The 23,957-nt window shown below is 44.7% G+C and overlaps 1 protein-coding gene across 1 annotated transcript in view; it reads left to right on the top strand.

The window, feature by feature from the left end:
- MTREX (Mtr4 exosome RNA helicase) overlaps positions 1-23,957 on the top strand; it is a 170,757-nt gene that overhangs the window by 83,232 nt on the left and 63,568 nt on the right. Inside the window, exons 9-15 of the mRNA XM_073559936.1 lie at positions 14,772-14,870; positions 14,955-15,057; positions 16,843-16,974; positions 17,115-17,194; positions 19,571-19,681; positions 20,174-20,275; positions 20,430-20,555. Coding sequence (XP_073416037.1) covers positions 14,772-14,870; positions 14,955-15,057; positions 16,843-16,974; positions 17,115-17,194; positions 19,571-19,681; positions 20,174-20,275; positions 20,430-20,555 — 753 coding nt within the window. The remainder of the gene's footprint in view (positions 1-14,771; positions 14,871-14,954; positions 15,058-16,842; positions 16,975-17,114; positions 17,195-19,570; positions 19,682-20,173; positions 20,276-20,429; positions 20,556-23,957) is intronic.

Below are 23,957 nucleotides of genomic sequence, written 5' to 3'. Positions count from 1 at the left end.
GCCCATGATCACTTGGAGGACTCTGAGACTGACTGGTTCAAGGTTCTCTGGTCTGATGAGACCAAGATCGAGATCTTTGGTGCCAACCACACACGCGACGTTTGGAGACTGGATGGCACTGCATACGACCCCAAGAATACCATCCCTACAGTCAAGCATGGTGGTGGCAGCATCATGCTGTGGGGCTGTTTCTCAGCCAAGGGGCCTGGCCATCTGGTCCGCATCCATGGGAAGATGGATAGCACAGCCTACCTGGAGATTTTGGCCAAGAACCTCCGCTCCTCCATCAAGGATCTTAAGATGGGTCGTCATTTCATCTTCCAACAAGACAACGACCCAAAGCACACAGCCAAGAAAACCAAGGCCTGGTTCAAGAGGGAAAAAATCAAGGTGTTGGAGTGGCCTAGTCAGTCTCCTGACCTTAACCCAATTGAAAACTTGTGGAAGGAGCTCAAGATTAAAGTCCACATGAGACACCCAAAGAACCTAGATAACTTGGAGAAGATCTGCATGGAGGAGTGGGCCAAGATAACTCCAGAGACCTGTGCCGGCCTGATCAGGTCTTATAAAAGACGATTATTAGCTGTAATTGCAAACAAGGTTTATTCCACAAAATATTAAACCTAGGGGTTGAATAATAAGTGACCCACACTTTTATGTTTAAAATTTATTAAAATTTAACTGAGCAACATAACTTTTTGGTTTGTAAGATTTATGCATCTGTTAATAAATCCTGCTCTTGTGTGAAGTTTGAAGGCTCTAACTTATTTGCATCTTATCAAACCTGCTAAATCTGCAGGGGGTTGAATACTACTTGTAGGCACTGTATCTGTCTTATAGATATCGACTGACCGCTCCCACCCATTCTATCATCTGAATTCTGAGTATATCTGAAAAACATATGTATGTGTGCGTCTTGAAACAAATTCTCACGGGGTTATGAACAGTGGGATATGTGACTGTAAAAGCTGTATGTACTCCTTATGTCCGAGTAAAGGGGTCTTCAGTGAACATAGTGATGTCTAGCTATCTTGAACACAGTAATATAGGGAATTAACCAACAACTAACACCAGAGTATTTCACAAATCTTGTGTATCCAGAAACTGCGTAGTATAAAAATACCTTATAAATTGTTAAAATTTCTGTTTCCTCAAAACTTTCGCTCTAAAACATTTCAAAGAAAACCATCTCATAGAGAAATATAGTGACATTAGTAAAACAATAACTAAAAAGTAACAATAGACCTCGGATCTCACAGAGATATCTGTACAAATCAAGCAATTACCATTCAAGTAATTCTCTTTCTACCTGAACCAACTAACCTTATAATTATAGTATGCAGAACAAAACCAGTTTATCCAATTCTCTAATTTCACAACATATATATATATATATGTATACACACATAGAATGCATTCAAAAATTTTAACCACATGCTAGTACGCCTCCTGCAAATTATACACACTACAAAAGACAAAAGACAATGAATTTAAAACTGGTACTGACATCAAATACTGCGAATCCTTGACACCAAAACAATTCGCAATTTACCTATCCATATGCCAGCCTGATTTGTAGAGGTGAAAAATCTACACCTGGGCAAACCATACTTTTCAGGGAGAGAGCAATCACTCAGTCACATCAACACGGTAATTGAAATTACCCTTCCACCCATATAACTTATGAACCTATGCTGCAGCTAAAACACCATCACCTTAGCCAGATGATGTCCGGTGGGAAGCCCGCAAGAAGTCATCAACCACTTAGAGGTTGGAAAATCACTCAGAGTAATCAAGCCCCTACTCCCACTTGCCCAATGGGAGAGACACAGTTCAGACTTCTGTGATCATCGGTCAAGCCGAGAGCAGGACCGGAACCAGAGTGACAGTGAATTTGCTCAGTACGTCTTCCTATCTATATTTGGGCGCCACGTTGGGCGCCAACTGTTGATTTCTGCCGCACTAGGGTGTGGCCCGTCTTAATTGTCTGTGGCCAAATTGGATCTTTGGTAGAGATTGTACATGCACGGAGAAAAGAATACACAAGACAAGGTGTATCGTGTCAGTATGATTCTTCTCTGTCTTTAATCCAAAAATGAACAGCTTTTATACAGAGTTTGTGTTATTACATCATGGGTACATTTCTAAGTTATTATTTACCATTCCCATGCCGCTACATATCACTATGTACGTTTCTGAGTTACTGTTTACTATTCTCATATGCTACATAATCACCGTGTACATAAGTATTGTTCTTTAGCCCGATCCACCCGATCCACCCAGTATTGCGGTATTACATGAAGCCTAGGTGGGTCCTACACAGAAATGATTCAGCAGAAAATCAGAAATATCTTAAAGCAACATGATCCTAAAAGCGTCTATATAGTGGTACAGTTTTGATTCTTGTATATATTCATGTGCCATATATTCTCCCCTTAACAGTATGTACAGCCAATAGATGGCGCTCATTACACAGCGAGTGTTTAGGCCGCTACAGTCATGTACAGCCAATAGATGGCGCTCATTATACAGCGAGTGTTTAGGCTGCTACAAGTCATATACAGCCAATAGATGGCGCTCATTACACAGCGAGTGTTTAGGCTGCTACAGTCATGTACAGCCAATAGATGGCGCTCATTAAACAGCGAGTGTTTAGGCTGCTACAGTCATATACAGCCACTAGATGGCGCTCATTACACAGCGAGTGTTTAGGCTGCTACAGTCATGTACAGCCAATAGATGGCGCTCATTATACAGCGAGTGTTTAGGCTGCTACAGTCATATACAGCCAATAGATGGCGCTCATTACACAGCGAGTGTTTAGGCTGCTGCAGTCATGTACAGCCAATAGATGGCGCTCATTACACAGCGAGTGTTTAGGCTGCTACAGTCATGTACAGCCAATAGATGGCGCTCATATACAGCGAGTGTTTAGGCTGCTACAGTCATATACAGCCAATAGATGGCGCTCATTACACAGCGAGTGTTTAGGCTGCTGAAGTCATGTACAGCCAATAGATGGCGCTCACTATACACAGCGAGTGTTTAGGTTGCTACAGTCATGTACAGCCAATAGATGGCGCTCATACACAGCGAGTGTTTAGGTTGCTACAGTCATGTACAGCCAATAGATGGCGCTCATTATACACAGCGAGTGTTTAGGCTGCTACAGTCATATACAGCCAATAGACGGCGCTCATTATACACAGCGAGTGTTTAGGCTGCTACAGTCATATACAGCCAATAGACGGCGCTCATTATACACAGCGAGTGTTTAGGCTGCTACAGTCATGTACAGCCAATAGATGGCGCTCATTATACATCGAGTGTTAAGGCTGCTACAAAAATATTCAGAATTGAGAGTCCTCAGTCCACAACCACTGAGGACTATCAATTCTGAATATTTTTCTATCTACTCATGGAAAAAACGCATCATGCGTTTGTGGGCTTTTTTAAAAATGCTTTTTTTGGGCATACATGCGCATTACAGTGCGCAAGTATGCGCACCCATAGAGTACAATGGGGATTTTGCTGTAAAAAAAAAACCGCATTGCGTGCGCATGCGTTTTTTGGGGGCAAGTCGGACGCACAAAAAATGCAGCAGGATGCATTTTGTGCGCCCGAGCGCACGCTACAAAAAAACGCATGCGCATACAAACGTGTACAAACGCATGTTTAGGCGCACATAAGTGAACCCCATGTAAAATATAGGGGGGAAAACGCATGCGTTATTTTGCGCTAAAGAGCAGCGCAAAGAAACGCAAGTGTGGAACAAGCCTAAGGCTAGTTTCACACTAGTGTTTATTCCACGCAGCGCACGGCACCGCTAAGCCCCGCCCCATCCGGTCATCGCCGCCTACCAGCGCACATGGACGCTTGAGATCTGCGCACCCTATCTTTAGCATAGGGTGCGCAGATCGTGCGCTGGCCGTGCGCTAGTAGGATTTTAGCTTGCGCTGCGCACTTTTTAAGTTGCGCCGAGCGCGCCAAAATGCAACATGCTGGTTCGGCGCACACGGTCGCACCTTCAAAAGTGCGCAGCGCACGCTAAAATCCTAGCGCACGGCCAGCTCACGATCTGCACACCCTATGCTAAAGATAGGGTGCGCAGATCGCAAGCGTCCATGTGCGCTAGTAGGCGGCGATGACAGGATGGGGCGGGCAGGGAGCCGGGAGGGGGCTTGGCTTAACTGCGCTGCATGGAATCAACGCTAGTGTAAACTAGCCTAAGGCTCGTTTCACATTAACGCTTTTGTGCGCAGCGCATCGTGCGCATGCACACTGCGCACCTATGTTTAACATCACGTGCGCATGGTCTTGCGCACACTTGCATTTTCGTGCGCATGCGGTTTTTTGTCTTTCGCGCCAGACGCAACATGTTGCATTTTTTGGTACGACCTGTCTCAGCAAAAAAACGCATGCGCACGGAATGCGCAAAAACAACACATTGGCGTCTATGGGAACGCATGCATGCGCATGGTCTTGCACATGCTTGCGTTTTTTGCGCATGCGTTTTTTAGGTAAACAAGTCTGGAATGTGGTCTAGACAATGGAAAAAATGTCACACCTAAAAACTCATGTGCATAAAAAAACGCATACAAAAACGCAAGCAACGCTGCGTTTTTTTTACGCATCAGCGTACGCATGACGCTAAAAAAAGCGCGTTTGTTTTGCGTTTTTTATGCGCACGACGCGCTGCGCAAAAAAAACGCTAATGTGAAACTAGCCTTAGGCTACTTTCACACATCAGTTTTTTGCCGTCAGGCAGGATCCGGCTATTTTTAGAAAAAACGGATCCGGCATAAATTTTGGAGAACTGTAGAAACGGATCCGTTTTTCTGCTGGATCCGTCTAGCAGGTTATATCTGTTTCCTGGGGGCTGGACAATTGGATCTGAGCATGCGCAGACTTAAAAAAAACGGATCCGGTGGCTGGATCCGTCTTTTTCTGGATCCGGCGCCCATAGACTTTCATTGTGGCAAAAAGCCGGAAGCGTCGGATCCGGCGCTTCCGGCTTTTTTCGCCGGAGACAAAAAACGTTACAGTAGCCGTTTTTTCCAGACGCCGGAATGAGACAAGTAGCCGGATCTGGCAAAAAACGGCTGAAACGCAATGCCATCCGGCGCTAATGCAAGTCATTGGGGAAAAACTGGATCCGGCATTGCATTTCGCCGGATCCGGTTTTCCAAAAAAAAAGCCGGATCGCGCCTGACAGCAAAAAACTGATGTGCGAAAGAGGCCTTACACGGTACAAAGATATACATCTTTCCTGTATCAAAATAGGCTGCTACAGTCATGTACAGCCAATAGATGGCGCTCATACAGCGAGTGTTTAGGCTGCTACAGTCATATACAGCCAATAGATGGCGCTCATTATACAGCGAGTGTTTAGGCTGCTACAAAAATAGTCAGAATTGAGAGTCCTCAGTCCACAACCACTGAGGACGCTCAATTCTGAATATTTTTCTATCTACTGGCTCTGTCTGGTTTCACACTAGCGGTTTTTAACGCAGCGCATCGTGCGCACGCATGCGTCCTGATCCCCTATCTTTAACATGGAGGCGCATGGTCTAGCGTTTGCACGCTTTCGTATGCGTTTACGTGCGCATGCGTTATTTTGTGGTGTGCGCCCAGGCGTGCTGGACACAACCTGTTGCATTTTTGGTCCGTCCAACCTGTCTCAAAGAAACGCATGCGAACGCGTGCGCACGGAATGCGACTAACACATTGCATTCAATAGGAATGCAGACGTGCGCATGGACATGCGCACGTCAGCGTTTAAAATCGTATGCATTTTAAGAGTTAATATGGCTACAAACTGGTTAAAATGCATGCGCATAAAATAAGCAAACGCATGCAAAACGCTTGATGCGTTATTTGTATGCGTTTGGACTGCGCACACAGCGCAGTGCAAAAAAACGCTAGTGTGAAAGTAGCCTAAGGCCTCTTTCACACATCAGTTTTTTGCCATCAGGCGCGATCCGGCTTTTTTTTTTTTAAAACCGGATCCGGCGAAATGCAGTGCCGGATCCAGTTTTTCCCCATTGACTTGCATTAGCGCCGGATCGCGCCGGATGGCATTGCGTTTGAGACGTTTTTTGCCGAATCCGGCTATTTGTCTCATTCCGGCGTCTGGAAAAAACGGCTACTGTAACGTTTTTTGTCTCTGGCGAAAAAGCCAGAAGCGCCGGATCCGACGCTTCCGGCTTTTTGCCACAATGAAAGTCTATGGGCGCCGGAATGCGCCGGATCCAGAAAAAGACGGATCCATCCACCGGATCCGTTTTTTTTAAGTCTGCGCATGCTCAGATCCAATTGTCCAGCCCCCAGGAAACAGATATAACCTGCTAGACGGATCCAGCAGAAATACGGATCCGTTTCTACAGTTCTCCAAAATTTATGCCGGATCCGTTTTTTCTAAAAATAGCCGGATCCTGCCTGACGGCAAAAAACTGATGTGTGAAAGTAGCCTAACACGGTACAAAGATATACATCTTTCCTGTATCAAAATAGGCTGCTACAGTCATATACAGCCAATAGATGGCGCTCATTATGCAGCGAGTGTTTATTAATAATAATCTTTATTTATATAGCGCCAACATATTCCGCAGCGCTTTACAGTTTAACAGTTGAGAAACTGGGTCTGAGCAGAAAAAGTAAATTAATGTGCATGCAAAATGTAATTGCATATGAACACATGACCTTTACACAGAGAAAACCCAAAAGCAAAACACAAAACAAATATCCTGAAATAAAAAAGTAAAAAAATATATTGCAAAAATTGCATGAAGGTAGTAATAATAGTAATAATAAGGGTATTTAGTTAACATAATTTTGATCAAAATAATGTAGAAGCCATCCCGCCACGTCACGGCAACCCTTGTGGGACAGTCCTAACTCTTGTATTTAAAACCTTTCCACTTGTCAAGTGACGTAAATGTGAACAAGGACAGAGGGACTGAACCACCAGTAATAGTATAGGCCAGACAGGATGGATTTTCCAACTCCGAAACAGGGCGGTCACACCCTTATATGCACAGAATGCACAATGAAACAAATGAGAAACTGGGTCTGAGCAGAAAAAGTAAATTAATGTGCATGCAAAATGTAATTGCATATGAACACATGACCTTTACACAGAGAAAACCCAAATGCAAAACACAAAACAGTTTAACAGTCATAAGTAACAACATTAACAATACAGTAATTAAAGCAAAATAAGACGACCCTGCCCGTGAGAGCTTACAATGTACAATGAGGTGGGGGAGATACAGAGTACAGGTGTGTATTTACAGTGATGTATTTACAATGAAGGTCCAGCCATCTTGAGGGAGTGGGAGATAGATGGAGATAGTGAATGGGCTACACATGCACACTTACACATAGAATGACTGTGATTAGTGAACGTGATAGGCCACTCTGAACAATTGTGTTTTGAGGGAGCGCCTGGAAGTATGCAAATTGTGGATAGTCCTGATTTCCTGGGGTAGAGCATTCCAGAGGATAGGAGCAGCACAGGAGAAGTCTTGGAGTCGGGAGTGGGAGGTACGGATTAGTGCAGAGGTTAGTCGAAAGTCTTTTGCAGAGCACAGCGGTCGGTTAGGCCGATAGACAGAGATGAGGGAGGAGATGTAGAGGGGTGCTGCACCGTGGAGAGCTTTGTGGGTGAGAACAAGTACTTTGAATTGGATCCTATAATGAATGGGCAGCCAATGTAAGGACTAGCGAAGAGCAGACGCGTCCGAGTACCGATTAGCCAGATAAATGACCCTGGCTGTTGCGTTAAGTATGGACTGAAGAGGGGATAGTCGAGTGACGGGGAGACCAATTAATAGAGCGTTGCAGTAATCGAAGCTGGAGTGGATAAATGCAACAGTGAGGGTTTTTTTTAGTTTCCATGGTGAGAAAAGGGCGGATTCTAGAGATGTTCTTTAGGTGTAAGCGGCAAGAGCGGGCAAGAGATTGTATATGGGATGTGAAGGAGAGATTGGTGTCAAACATAACACCCAGACAGCGCGCCTGCTGCCGGGGTGTTATTGTGGTACCACCCACGGAGAGGAAAATGTCAGATTTAGGGAGGTTAGTAGACGGCGGGAGCAGAAGAAGTTCAGTTTTGGAGAGGTTGAGTTTCAGATAGAGAGCAGACATGATATTGGAGACTGCGGACAGACAGTCATTGGCGTTCTGTAGTACAGTTTAGGCTGCTACATTTATGTACAGCCAATAGATGGCGCTCATTATACAGCGAATGTTTAGGCTGCTACAGTCATATACATCCAATAGATGGCGCTCATTATACAGCGAGTGTTTAGGCTGCTACAAAAATATTCAGGATTGAGAGTCCTCAGTAGTTGATACCTTTTAATGGCTAACTGAAAAGATGGTAACACATTGCAAGCTTTCGAGACTACTCAGGTCTCATCAGGCTGGACTGACAGTCATATACAGCCAATAGATGGCGCTCATTATACACAGCGAGTGTTTAGGCTGCTACATTCACGTACAGCCAATAGATGGCGCTCATTATACAGCGAGTATTTAGGCTGCTAATGTCATATACATCCAATAGATGGTGCTCATTATAAACAGCGAGTGTTTAGGCTGCTACATTCACGTACAGCCAATAGATGGCGCTCATTATACAGCGAGTGTTTAGGCTGCTACAGTCATATACAGCCAATAGATGGCGCTCATTATACAGCGAGTGTTTAGGCTGCTACAGGAAAGATGTATATCTTTGTACCGTGTTAGGCCTCTTTCACACATAAGTTTTTCGCCGTCAGTCGCGATCCGGCTTTTTTTTGTAAAACCGGATCCGGCGAAATGCAATGCCGGATCCAGTTTTTCCCCATTGACTTGCATTAGCGCCGGATGGCATTGCGTTTCATCCGTTTTTTGCCGGATCCGGCTACTTGTCTCATTCCGGCATCTGGAAAAAACGGCTACTGTAACGTTTTTTGTCTCCGGCGGAAAAGCCGGAAGCGCCGGATCCAACGTTTCCGGCTTTTTGCCACAATGAAAGTCTATGGGCGCCGGAATGCGCCGGATCCAGAAAAAGACGGATCCAGCCACCGGATCCGTTTTTTTAAGTCTGCGCATGCTCAGATCCAGTTGGCCAGCCCCCAGGAAACAGATATAACCTGCTAGACGGATCCGGCAGAAAAACGGATCCATTTCTACAGTTCTCCAAAATTTATGCCGGATCCGTTTTTTCTAAAAATAGCCGGATCCTGCCTGACGGCAAAAAACTGATGTGTGAAAGTAGCCTTAGCCAGTAGATAGAAAAATATTCAGGATTGAGAGTCCTCAGTGGTTGATACCTTTTAATGGCTAACTGAAAAGATGGTAACACATTGCAAGCTTTCAAGACTACTCAGGTCTCTTCATCAGGCTAGACAAATACAAAATCTGAAGTCACATATTTATGGACAATACAGCCTAGAAAAAATGCAATAGATAAGACAAGTGACGTGAAGCAGAACTATCAATATGGGAGAGGGAGAAACATAAATATAAACATTGGACCAGTTCATAGATAAGGAGTCCGGATGTTTTATGGTCCTCTGATTGGGGTCTAGTTCTGTGTTGTAATGCCCCCACAAGGTTTTAAAAGGAAATTCCTTAATTGATGTAAAAAGACATAAATCCATGCGACACATTCACTCCAGCACTGGACGCAACCCTCATTTGGATAAATATATAGACTCCTTCAGACATTTGATAAAATCCACAATCATAGACACTAACAGGAGACAAGCATCCAACATCAGTGCCCAGGAGAGAAAGGCCATACAGTCTTTAAAAACCAACAAAGAAATCATCATTAAACCTGCTGACAAGGGAGGTGCAATAGTCATGATGAATACGTCAGACTACATGAAGGAAGGAAGCAAACAGGCAACTTATGGACACACGCTACTATAGAAAATTGGAGTCGGATCCTACACTGGACTATTACAAGGAACTAAACAAGTTGGTTTCTTGTCTGCCTGACCAGTCCATAAGAGCTGGCGATGACCTGATACCAGAGACTCCAAGAATAGGGACATTCTACATGCTCCCCAAAATCCACAAATCTGGAAATCCAGAAAGACGAATTATTTTGTGTGTGGGCACCCTCACTGAGCAGGTATCTGGATGGGTAGAGGGTATTCTTAAACCACTGGTGAAGGATACATCCAGCTACATTCAGGACACAACTGACCTATTGAATAAACTAGCAACAATAGGTCCTCTACCAGAAGGAACCATCCTGGCCAGCATGGATGTGGAATCTTTGTACTCTAATATCCCACACCAAGATGGCTTAAATGCCTGCAAATTCTTCATGGAAAACACAGGGACTGATGCTGTGGTGAAACTTATAAAATTCATCCTCACCCACAATTACTTTGAATTTGACAACAGGATCTATCTACAGGAGACTGGCACAGCTATGGGAAGTAAAATGGCTCCACAGTATGCAAATCTTCATGGCAAAGCTTGAAAGCGACTTTTTGTCCTCATGCCCCATCAGGCCCCTGGCCTACTACCGCTTCATTGATGATATTTTAATCATCTGGACGGAGTCTGAGCAACAGCTAAAGACGTTCCACAAACAGTTTAATCAATTTCATCCCACCATCAATTTAACACTCAACTACTCCAGTACTGAGATTAATTTTTTGGACACCATCATTAAGCTAAAAAACAATGAAATAGAGACATCCCTGTATCAGAAGCCAATCGACCGTCAAACATACCTTAAATGGGACAGTTTCCATCCAAAACACATAAAGAACTCTATTATCTATAGCCAAGCCATCAGATACAATCGTATATGTTCCAACCCCATGGATAGAGATGAACACCTTGGTCGCCTCAAAAAGACCTTTTTGAATCAGGGTTACCATCCAAGAACAATTGAAAACCAAATTACAAGAGCCACCAGATTGTCAAGGAATCACCTGCTAAATTACAAAGCTAAAGAAGAAAATAACCGAGTGCCTCTAGTAGTCACCTACAACCCAAATCTGGAGGTGCTAAGGGGAGCTGCACGGAAATTACAACCTTTACTACAAAAAGATGCCCGATTAAAATCCATTTTTCCAGACCCCCCACTGCTGTGTTTTAGGCAGCCCCCAAATTTAAGAAGCATCATTGTCAGAAGCTCCCTGTCCTCTCCAACGGCTGCAGGAACCTTTCCTTGCAACCAGAAAAAAATGTAAAACCTGTCCATTTATAATGACCACGGACAAGATAAAGATCCCCAACTCACATCAGGACTACAAGATCCCAGGTACTTTCAGCTGCATCACATCTAATATGGTGTACTTAATTATTTGTACTAAATGTCCAACTTATGTGGGGGAGACAGGGCAAAAGCTTAGAACAAGGATGAATGCTCATCGTCACACAATAAGAGAAAAAAGAATGGATCTACCTGTGGCAAAACATTTCTGTATCCCTGATCACAGCAGCGTGGATATGAAATTACTGGTATTGAAAGGTAACTTCAATTCTCAGAGAGAGGGACGAGTTTGGGAGTACAAATTTATGACAAACTTTGACACTCTCAGTGCTGGAATGAATGTATCGCATGGATTTGTGTCTTTTTACATCAATTAAGGAATTTCCTATTAAAACCTTGTGGGGGCATCACAACACAGAACTAGACCCCAATCAGAGGACCATAGAACATCCGGACTCCTTATCTATGAACTGGTCCAATGTTTATATTTGTTTCTCCCTCTCCCATATTGATAGTTCTGCCTCACGTCACTTGTCTAATCTATTGCATTTTTTCTAGGCTGTATTGTGCATAAATATGTGACTTCAGATTTTGTATTAGTCAATGCCTGATGAAGAGACCTGAGTAGTCTCGAAAGCTTGCAATGTGTTACCATCTTTTCAGTTAGGCTAGTTTCACATTAGCGTTTTTTTGCGCAGCGCATCGGGCGCATAAAAACACAAAGAAAAATGCAAAACAAACGTGCGTTTTTTTAACGTCATGCGCACGCTGATGCGTCAAAAAACGCAACGTTGCTTGCTTTTTACATGCGTTTTTGCATGCGTTTGTGTTTTTTATGCACATGCGTTTTTAGATGACATTTTTTCCATTGCCTAGAGAACATTCTAGACTTGTTTAACTCAAAAACGCATGTGCAAAAAAACGCAAACGTGCGCAAGACCATGCGCACGCATGCGTTCCCATAGACTTCAATGTGTTTTTTTTGCGCATTGCGTGCGCATGCGTTTTTTTGCCGAGACAGGGCGCACCAAAAAATGCAACATGTTGCGTCTGGCACGCCTGGCGCGAAAGACAAAAAAACGCATGCGCACGAAAACGCAAGTGTGCGCAAGACCATGCGCACGTCATGTTAAACAGGTGCACGGGTGCGCACGATGCGCTGCGCACAAAAGCGCTAATGTGAAACCAGCCTGAGCCATTAAAAGGTATCAACTACTGAGGACTCTCAATCCTGAATATTTTTCTAGGCTGCTACAGTCATATACATCCAATAGATGGCGCTCATAAACAGCGGAGTGTTTAGGCTGCTACATTCACGTACAGCCAATAGATGGCGCTCTTTATACACAGCGAGTGTTTAGGCTGCTACAGTCATATACAGCCAATAGATGGCGCTCATTGTGTATTGAGTCTTCTGGCTGCTTCATGTGAGAGCTATAGTTATCGCTCATTCATATTGGTTTTTCAACTTTGTAATGGATCTGCTACTGAAATAAGCTGCGCTTAGAGTTAATAGAGAGGCAATGCAAGCCGATGTGTGAGGGCAGCGCAGAGCTTATGAGACTGCGGCTACTCGCCGCTTTGTGTATTGAATATCCAGTGGATATGTGCATAGTGATGTCCTCTGTCAGGACGCGGAGTCTGGGTGTCTAAAGATAACTATTCATTTGGGGTTTTCTCATGCGTCTCTTGTAGCGGAAAACCTGTATATCCAATAGATGGCGCTCATTATTAATGTTGCTTATTATTTGCTGTTAGGCTGGTTTCACACTTGCGTTTTATTGCGCACGGCCACCGCTAAGCCACACCCCCTGCCGCGCCTCTGCTGGTAGCTCCGCCTCCGGGCTCATGACGCTGCATGCGTCCCCTATCTTTATCACTGAGGATGCAGGCCGTGCGCCTGCTTCCTTTGACGGTGCGCCGACCAGCGCCAAACGCAACCTGTTGCAATTTGGTTGTGTTCGGCGCACCGTCAATAGGACGCAGGCGCCGCCAAACACATACTGCGCACAGCCTGTGTCCTCACTGATAAAGATAGGGGACGCATGATGCATGCAGCGTCATGCGCCCGGAGGTGGAACTATCGGGGGGAGGCACGGCAGGGGGCGGGGCTTAGCGGCGGCCGTGCGCAGGCCGACGCTGCGGCCTTTAATGCAAATGTGAAACCGGCCGTTATGTGGTGTTCGCTGCAAAAATCCATTGCACATGTGCACACAGTCCATGTCCTCTGGCAGGACTGCGGAGCCGCTGATTATCTTGTCAAAACTAGTGTTTCCCTATGGAATTTTACTGCTGCAATCTTGTGAAACCAATAGATGGCGCTCGAATTGTGTGTTCAGGCTGCTGCAGACCTGTAAACCAATAGGTGGCACTCGTTACTTTGTGTCTTCAGGCTGCTCCAGACCTGTAAGGCTAGTTTCACATTAGCGTTTTTTTGCGCAGTGAATCGTGCGCATAAAAAACGCAGAACAAGCGCGCTTTTTTTTAGCGTCATGCGTACGCTGATGCGTCAAAAAATGCAGCGTTGCTTGCGTTTTACATGCGTTTTTGCATGCGTTTGCATTTTTATGCGCATGCGTTTTTAGGTGTGACATTTTTTCCATTGTCTAGACCACATTCCAGACTTGTTTACCTAAAAAACGCAAGCGTGCGCAAGACCATGCGCACGCATCCGTTCCCATAGACTTCAATGTGTTGTTTTTGCGCATTCCATGCGCAAGCGTGCGCATGCGTTTTTTGCTGAGACAGGGCAGACCATAAAAAGCAACATGTTGCATCTGGCGCGAAAGACAAAAAACGCATGCTCACGAAAACGCAAGTGTGCGCAAGACCATGCACACGTCATGTTAAACATAGGTGCGCAGTGCACCCGTGCTGCGCACAAAAGCGCTAATGTGAAACCAGCCTAAACCAATAGTTGGCGCACGTTATATTGTGTCTTCAAACAAGAAAAATTATAGCCAGCTCACCCAGTTAGACGTCCTTAGTGGTTCTGCTCACTGCCAGGAAGCCGCACGGAGTTGTAATGGGAGAGGCACACCCATGTTGCAATAGAAACAAAAAACAGCAAATAATTCCAGCGGATGCTTCCTACTTGGCCATAAAATCCATTTTATTTTTATCTTTTAAAATAGTCCCATGTGGCAGAAACCCAAATATATACAGGGGGTCAGAAGAAAAAAGGGCACACTGCTGCTTTATGCGTGCAGACTACGCGTTTCGACCTTACTAGGTCTTCTTCTATTGTGTCTTCAGGCTGCTGCAGACTTGTAAACCAATAGGTGGCGCTCGTTATATTGTATCTTCAGGCTGCTGCAGACATGTAAACCAATAGATGGCGCTCGTTATAAAATCAATGCTTAGGCTACCGCGGACATGTAACCCAATAGGTGGCGCTCTGATTCCTGCCTGTACAGTTATTTTTCTACACTGTCTTTGCCTGTTTTGTTTTTCCAGATATATTTTTATTCCTAGTAATTCCATTGTTATTAATCATTGTCTCCATAAACATGTAACTCTTTTTGTTGTATGATTTCCCCAGCCTTGTCATGTCGTCTACACGGACTATCGTCCCACTCCCTTGCAGCACTACATCTTCCCGGCAGGAGGGGACGGGCTGCACCTTGTGGTTGATGAAAATGTAAGCTGTCCGTTATACCCTATAGCGCGTCGCCCGATCGGGGGTCACCTGCAGAAACTCAATGTTCTGTTCACTTTTTACCAGGGCGACTTCAGAGAAGACAACTTTAATACGGCCATGCAAGTGCTGCGAGACTCCGGGGAGCTGTCCAAGGGCGATCAGAAAGGACGACGAGGAGGAACTAAAGGTACAAAGATGCCGTCATCTCCCATAATCCAGCCTCTGTTCTCATTATTCCCATCTCCTGACTGGTTTTATTATTTGTCCTCCCGCATCCTCTAATAGAAGCTCCTGTCCGTCCATTCATTCATCCTTTATTGGCTTTTTGCGGCACAGTCCAGGGTCTTGGTGCGTTAGCTGGGGGCAGCGGTGCCGCTCATGTCCCGCCGCCCCGGAGGAAGGGACGCACAGCGCCACTGACTGTTCACCGGCTGTAGAAAAGCTACTGGCGGCATCGGGTTTATGGGTCACAAACCTCTGACCTACATACAATGCACTGAGCACACGGCCAGATGTCAGACGTTTGTAACGGATCTAGTATTTAAGAAAAACTTTTGGTTTGGGTTTTTTTATCGGTTTTTGTTCTGATCCATTTTTAGTAGTTTCCCATAGAAAAGTCACTGAAAAAAAAAAAAACAGCAATTCCATCTTTCATCTATTGATTTCATGTTTTTTTCCAAATTTTGCAGGATGCAGACATGCCCCTTAGTGTTAGTGGGGCGTCTTGTCATGTGGGGTGCACTGATATAGTGCTGGACAGCCCGCCTGATCTAATAGTATGGGTGTCATAAATAGGTTGTAAGACAGACACTCTGTATCCCATGTATCTGTGTGATTGGCGCCCTAAGCAAGCTTCATCTGAGTGCATTTTTATTACTACCCAGCCACCCCCTCCATGAATTGGTAGGTTTGTGAGTGGTTGTTTGGTGCTCCCGCCTTTATTGTGGGGGTCTGCTGCATCCTGCTAAGACATTGATGACCTGGTTTTGGTAAGCCTGTTTTTTCTGTGATTTTTCTTGAATTAATGTCCGATATGAGCAGTTTCCCATTGATTCAATCTTAACAAGGGCTGCCTTAGGCAATCTGAAAACGTTTTATGACCCTTACATTGCTGCTCAGATGGATTCCTGTACTGGAATGATTTGCATGTTTGTGATCCCCCACATGGATGTAAAAATAAAAACTAAAATAACTACTGGACATGTGAACAGAGACTGAGCTGTGGCTTCTAAACATAGAGATTACCTTTGGAGACAGTGTACTGTAAAGCCCTGGTAATGGCACCGCAGCAAGGTGCCCGGTATCGGTGACGGACCCAGACAGAAGAGGCCTCTGTACAAGAACAGTTTATGGGCCCTTTGCAGTCCATTAGTCCTGTCTATGACCAATGCTCCTTGCTGCTTGTGTGCTTCCGAAAGCCCTCCAGGGTTATTGCCAGTATTTTCTTAAAGTTCTTGTCCAGATTTAGGCTTAAAGTCTGCAGTCTGTGGCACATTGTGCGGATTCTCTGGCCGGGAGCATGGTTGCAAGTATGTGAAGTGTATACATGTGGTCATGTGCAGACTAGACGGGCACAGCCTCAGTCAATGCTAGTCTATTGAGTGAAGCCGGACAAGTCTAGTCGTAATGTGGCCGGGAGCATGTCTGCAAACTTGTAGCGTAAGGTCCGATTGCTCCTTTAAGTTTTGGACATGAAGTCATCCTAGTACTTTGAGAGTGGCAGGGCATATCCCGAACTAAGCAGAAGATTGTGACTGGCCCCATAGAAGCTGTAGGGTTAATTATGTTGGCACACAGGTTTTGTATAGGCAAGTGAATTAAGTAAGTGAACAGAAGGCCGCATTACAGAATCTCCATCACATAGTTCATGTTCATTATGAAAGAAGAAACAAGTTAGTTATTTTTTTAATCCCCTTTTTCGCCACCTTCCTACAATCCTGATCTCATGTCACTATCCGCGTCCTCCTTCCAGGTCCGTCTAATGTGTTCAAGATTGTGAAGATGATCATGGAGCGTAACTTCCAGCCTGTCATTATATTCAGCTTCAGCAAGAAAGACTGCGAGGCTTACGCCCTCCAGATGTCCAAGCTGGACTTCAACTCCGGTACCTGCCCTCATTCCCACCTGTCTGCAGGACTTGGCTCTGTCCTATTCCAGCAGCTGACGGATGTTGTGTATTATCTTGTGGTTGCCCCAAAGGCGCCAATCATCTTATTTGCTCTTCTGTGCAATTCTCTCCTCCAGACGATGAGAAAAAGATGGTGGAAGAGGTCTTTAATAACGCCATAGATTGTTTGTCTGACGAGGACAAGAAGCTCCCACAGGTCAGTTCTCTGGACTTCCAAGTAAAAATATATATATATACAGTGCCTACAAGTAGTATTCAACCCCCTGCAGATTTAGCGGGTTTGATAAGATGCAAATAAGTTAGAGCCTTCAAACTTAACACAAGAGCAGGATTTATTAACAGAGGCATAAATCTTACAAACCAAAAAGTTATGTTGCTCAGTTAAATTTTAATAAATTTTAAACATACAAGTGTGGGTCAATTATTATTCAACCCCTAGGTTTAATATTTTGTGGAATAACCCTTGTTTGTAATTACAGCTAATAATCGTCTTTTATAAGACCTGATCAGGCCGGCACAGGTCTCTGGAGTTATCTTGGCCCACTCCTCCATGCAGATCTTCTCCAAGTTATCTAGGTTCTTTGGGTGTCTCATGTGGACTTTAATCTTGAGCTCCTTCCACAAGTTTTCAATTGGGTTAAGGTCAGGAGACTGACTAGGCCACTCCAACACCTTGATTTTTTGCCTCTTGAACCAGGCCTTGGTTTTCTTGGCTGTGTGCTTTGGGTCGTTGTCTTGTTGGAAGATGAAATGACGACCCATCTTAAGATCCTTGATGGAGGAGCGGAGGTTCTTGGCCAAAATCTCCAGGTAGGCCGTGCTATCCATCTTCGGATGGATGCGGACCAGATGGCCAGGCCCCTTGGCTGAGAAACAGCCCCACAGCATGATGCTGCCACCACCATGCTTGACTGTAGGGATGGTATTCTTGGGGTCGTATGCAGTGCCATCCAGTCTCCAAACGTCACGTGTGTGGTTGGCACCAAAGATCTCGATCTTGGTCTCATCAGACCAGAGAACCTTGAACCAGTCTGTCTCAGAGTCCTCCAAGTGATCATGAGCAAACTGTAGACGAGCCTTGACATGACGCTTTGAAAGTAAAGGTACCTTACGGGCTCGTCTGGAACGGAGACCATTGCGGTGGAGTACGTTACTTATGGTATTGACTGAAACCAATGTCCCCACTGCCATGAGATCTTCCCGGAGCTCCTTCCTTGTTGTCCTTGGGTTAGCCTTGACTCTTCGGACAAGCCTGGCCTCGGCACGGGAGGAAACTTTCAAAGGCTGTCCAGGCCGTGGAAGGCTAACAGTAGTTCCATAAGCCTTCCACTTCCGGATGATGCTCCCAACAGTGGAGACAGGTAGGCCCAACTCCTTGGAAAGGGTTTTGTACCCCTTGCCAGCCTTGTGACCCTCCACGATCTTGTCTCTGATGGCCTTGGAATGCTCCTTTGTCTTTCCCATGTTGACCATGTATGAGTGCTGTTCACAAGTTTGGGGAGGGTCTTAAATAGTCAGAAAAGGCTGGAAAAAGAGATAATTAATCCAAACATGTGAAGCTCATTGTTCTTTGTGCCTGAAATACTTCTTAATACTTTAGGGGAACCAAACAGAATTCTGGTGGTTTGAGGGGTTGAATAATAAATGACCCTCTGAATAAACTTTTCACAATTTAAAAAAAAATTAAACAAAGAAATAACATTCTTTTTTGCTGCAGTGCATTTCACACTTCCAGGCTGATCTACAGTCCAAATGTCACAATTCCAAGTTAATTCCGAATGTGTAAACCTGCTAAATCTGCAGGGGGTTGAATACTACTTGTAGGCACTGTATATATATAAATGCCTTTGGCACTACCCTGAGATTTCCATGATTAGAAACTTGTGCAAACGTTGGAATAATGGCCCAAATTTCTTTTAAAGGAATCTGTTCACAGAATTTCACCCCCAAACTATTCTATGTTCTGCTTACAGATTCCCTGAAATGTGTCTAAGATTAATGCGCTTCTCCACTGCCTCCCTCTTTCTCATCAGCAGATATCAGGCATTAATGATGTGCTAAGGCGCGTTTTGGCGCAGCATCATCAGGAGAGGAAGCAGAAAATTCAAGATTAAAGGGGTTGTCTTGTCATTTAATAACTCTGCTTACTCTGTGACGGCGGGCGTCTGAATCCTGACAGCGTGTGATGCTCGCGCTGTCATGATTCCCCCTTTTTGCAAGTGAAATTGAGTGGTCATGTGATCGTAAGTACAGACATTCCGACTAGACGTATAAGTGAATTTACAACGGTCCAACATGTCTAGTCGACACGTGACCACATGTATACTAATGGCATATTTGTGATCACCAGACTTCCCGCTCTCACCTGCCATACAGGACACTCGTGACAGCGTGAGCACAGCACGCTGTCAGGATTGGGATGTCTGCATTCACGTAGAGCTTTCTATCAGAAGTGTGGACACCCCTTTTACTCTGACAAAAGCCAAGAGTTCTGAAGGATGGATACTTGACAATTAAGACAGCGGCTGCTCTTTGTGTGTATGTATATATGTAATGTCTTTTTCATTTGTAGGTGGAACATGTTCTGCCTCTTCTCAAGCGAGGCATCGGAATACATCACGGAGGTCTGCTTCCCATTCTGAAGGAAACAATAGAGATTCTGTTCTCTGAGGGTTTACTCAAGGTAATCATTTCAATATTGATCTTTTGCAGAAGCCTTGTCTATCAGTAGAGCAGAGATCGGCAGTCCAATGATGATGAGTTAGGTGTAATGCTCTCTTTGGCCTATGGGGGAGCTGCACGGAAACTAAACACTTAGGTTCACGTATATCTGTTTTAGTTGCAAATTCGACCGAAAAGGATTATCCCAATGCAGGAAAATTCTTTGTATTGTATGCAAAGTATTTGGTACATATGTGTGCAACTAAACGCTATGAAATCATCCCACTTTTGCACTGATTTTGAGCTTGTGATTACAATAGGGCATGTTAGAAAATCGTGTGTGTGTGTGTGTACGGCATTGGTCTTGATATGTGTGTAATATACCTATGTGTCTATATAAGCACACTAATATGAATGTAGCTGAATTGATACTTCTATGGTGTTTTGTGTGTAGGTAACATCATTTTGTTTCTCGCCTCTTATTGCATCTCTAAATTACATCTATTTCCAACAGGCTTTGTTTGCCACGGAGACGTTTGCTATGGGTATAAACATGCCGGCCAGGACCGTCTTATTCACAAGTGCAAGAAAGTTTGATGGCAAAGATTTTCGCTGGGTGAGTCACCTCCATGTAATACAGCAAAAGGAAACTTTTTTTTTTTTCCCCCCACCATTTTGCTACTTTAATTTTTTTTTTTAAAATTACCCTAATATAATCTGCTATTTCCCAGATCATCCATCAATATGACTTTCATTTTCTTTCCTGACAGATTTCTTCAGGAGAATATATTCAGATGTCCGGACGTGCCGGCAGGCGCGGGATGGACGACAGAGGAATAGTCATTCTCATGGTCGATGAGAAAATGAGCCCCACGGTTGGAAAACAGCTGCTAAAGGTAACGTGCCGCGTTCCCGGTGACTTCTACTTATTACATAAGGTTTAAGTGATTTCCACCTCTTAGAGCGTTACAGTATATCACTAGCATATGCCATAACGTTGGCGTGGGTCTGGACCACCAACCGTGAAACAAAGGGACGGCGTACCTTCTAGCTTTTACATTCATTAGGGTTGTGTCTTCTTTCCTCGCACAGCGGGTGGCAGGGAATGTTGTTCTGCTGTGGTCCCTTTATTTTAAGCATCATAGGGGTCCTGGAAGTTGGACCCTCAAAAATGTAGACATTATGACCTAGCTTTTCATTATTCCATCACTTCCTATAGTCTAAAAGAAAACCTTATCCGAGCATGTTCGCTAATCACTAGTTACAACCCCACACAGCAGAGATGCATGCATGATTGGCAGGTGTTTTGCTTGTGTTTGGGTATATAAAGCAGGACACCCGTTTCAGTAGGTATGTGGGGTCCTAATGTCATCAGCACTGCTCGCCTCTGATGCACAAGTGATTGGTATTGGATAATCCCTAAGAAAAATCAAAAAGCATCCAAAGATGTAGCACCGTCTGCAATGTTTGAGGTTCTCCTCCAATTTTTGGTCTTGGCTTACTTGTGGGATTCAGTGGCTGCGCCATGAGCCAGCCCCCTCCATTCTACTAGTACTCCTGTCCTCTCACAGCATGTACCCTGTTGTGTACACGCCTGGACAGAGGGATGGATTGCCATATTTGCAATGATCCTTGCGTAGACTTTTGCCCTGGGTGCCTGTAGCGAGAGGTTTGGAGATCAGATTGTGTTTGCAGACTATCGTGGTGTGCAGGGTACAAGTACCGAGATCTTGGTTAAAGCAGGAAGAACAAAATGTCAATGTCACCTTTGTGTGCACTGTAGCCCTTCAGTGCATTTAGCCTTCACAGCAAAGTGATATTTTCTGTTTCGGGGCGTTTTTTTTTTTCTTTCCCCCCTTTCTACAATCTGTGACAACATTTGTGTTGGCTTCACCTTTGGATGGGAATTCAGATCCTGCCAACAGGTTTGCTGCGTGTGAGTCAGTGGTTGTGGCGTCCACATGTGCGCGCCTCACTCTCAATACTTTTTCACCTCATAATCCTGTAATAGTCTTTTGGTTTAGTGTGTGAACTTTATGGCTTGTTCTGTAACACTTGGAGGACTGAGTTTGTATAACACACGGATTCTTATAACAAAATCCCTCAAAGAGGATATGCGTGAGATCTTCCTTCTTGGGCAGCAGGGTGGGCAGAGCACGAACGTGTGAGATCTTCCTGCCTGGGCAGCAGGGTGGACAGAGCACGAACGTGTGAGATTTTTAGACACGAGTAAAGGCATGATTGCTGCCAGCAGAGAACTTCACCTCTGCCATATCGAGTTTTAGAGCGAAGCTCACAAGCTCAACCGTAAAGAGCTTGAAAGCACTGATCTCCTTACCTAGAAGACTACAGCGGTGCTCTGTAACCTAGGCAGTGATCAGCGCACAACAAAATTATAAATCTGTACTTTAGAACAACCCTTAAACATAAGGCCAGGTTACTTCGTACGTACAATATGGATTCATGGTGGACTTCTGGACATAGGTTTTAGAGAGGTGGGAAGATTGCCCCCCTCCTCATAGGGCCACTTGTAGAAGGTTTAGTGTCGGGGCTCACACTCCTCTGCCTGTAAATCGGACAAGTGCAATCTGATAAAAAAAAAAAAAATCGGACTCCGCTCTGACTAATGTTAGTCACTGATTCAGGGCTCATCTGCGTTTTTTTTTTTCTTAGCTGGAATCTGAATAAGAAAAAAGTCTCAGCATGCTGCGAGTGGCCGCGTACATCAGACAAGAGACTCCCAAATGGAAGTCATAGAGTGCGAGAAAAAAAAAAAGGACGGCACGCGGACCATTCGTATGCCGTCCGATTTTTACAGATGTATTACGGTTATGTAGCATGGGACGCTGTAAAAGACTGTAAAGTAATCGTTGCAGAGAAAGAGAACGCATTGCATACAGATGTGATATGGACGCTATATGAGAAAAATAGCGTTGTACTCGCATGACGTTCGTCCAACTTTTCTGGATCAACTTCGAAGCCACGTTTTAGACGTACAGGAGCGCGAGTCCTTAAAAATTGTGCAGGATTAGAAAAACATTGGTACGTTTGTGCCCACACTGCGCCACCCCTGTCCCTCAGGTTGTGTGTGGTACTGCCATTTGGCTTCAGTGTGCAGTTGTTTTTGCAAGAAGACGGCTGTTTATTTCTAATGTTGTAAAACCCCTTTGATGCAGGTGGGTTTAGCAGACACTCTGTCCTACATAGTATTTCTCGCTGACGGTCTATTCGGCAGGATTTATCTGTAGCACGGTTCTAATTGACCTAAAATGCGTCTCATCTTGGTGTGTCGTTTTCCTCTATGATTGATCCATTGACACGGATGTAGCCATACAGCCGAATATGTAATAACAGAAGCGTTTCATCTACTAAACTCTATATATTAAGTAGAATTTCCCCTTCAATTCCCGGCACTTCAGCAGCATTGACGTTGATCTGCTATTGGAGCCCATGTGTGGTGAGCGTTTATCACTTTCAGATGTCTGGATGGATGCCTGTTACATTCAGTTTCAGGACTTGTTTTTTAATTTTGCAGGCTTGCGTCTAGTTTTTTTGTCATATCTGCTCATTCTCGTCTTGGGTTGTTTTTTTTGTTTTTTTGCCTTTTTTCGTGTCAAAGGGAGAATCCATCTGACCTTTTTCCCTTTCTTAGAAGCTGTCAGGTATAGACTGCTTCCTCGGAGTCATGTGAAACGAGCGCAAGATCTGGAAAGCTGAGACGTTTTATGATGGATTATGCAAGAACGCGTCTCCAGTTCTCGGACTTCCTCTATAATGGAAAGAACACTTGATGCCAAGCTGTAGGAGGCGAAAGTGCAGCGGCAGCAGCGGCCGACAGCAAGCGCACTGTGGGGTTGTTTTCCCAGAAAACAAGGGAGACCTGGATAAAATGCATCAAAAGCAATGTCCCATGTAGGGGCTCTAAAGGGACCTCCGTTTTTGACAATTCCTAAGATGGGTCGCATGACCTAAAGCTGAAAACAGTGTCCCCAGGGGAAGCAAAGCAGTACACCGCGTCTGATCATGGGATGTCTGACAGGGCACGTCCTCCATAGTGGGAGACCCTCCTATCAATGGTCTATCTTCTGGCTAAGAGCCCAGGGTCCTCTATTAACTCTGCATTCCTTAAAGGGCTTCTCCACTACTGGACAGCCCCTTCTTAATGGCTTTACTGCATGTCATAAAAGAGAAGCCCTTTATACTTTCCTCCTGGTATGGCACGCTTACATCAATGTCAACGCCGTGTCCCCCGTTACATCCTGTCATAGGCCATTGCATGACAATGCGTTTGACTGCCA

The sequence above is a fragment of the Dendrobates tinctorius genome, unplaced genomic scaffold (genome assembly GCF_039654945.1).
Source record: "Dendrobates tinctorius isolate UK_male_01 unplaced genomic scaffold, ASM3965494v1 ptg000285l, whole genome shotgun sequence".
Classification (NCBI taxonomy): Eukaryota; Metazoa; Chordata; class Amphibia; order Anura; family Dendrobatidae; genus Dendrobates; species Dendrobates tinctorius.
The sequence above is the reverse complement of the archived record's forward strand: the minus strand, read 5'-3'. Positions and strand labels throughout refer to the sequence as shown.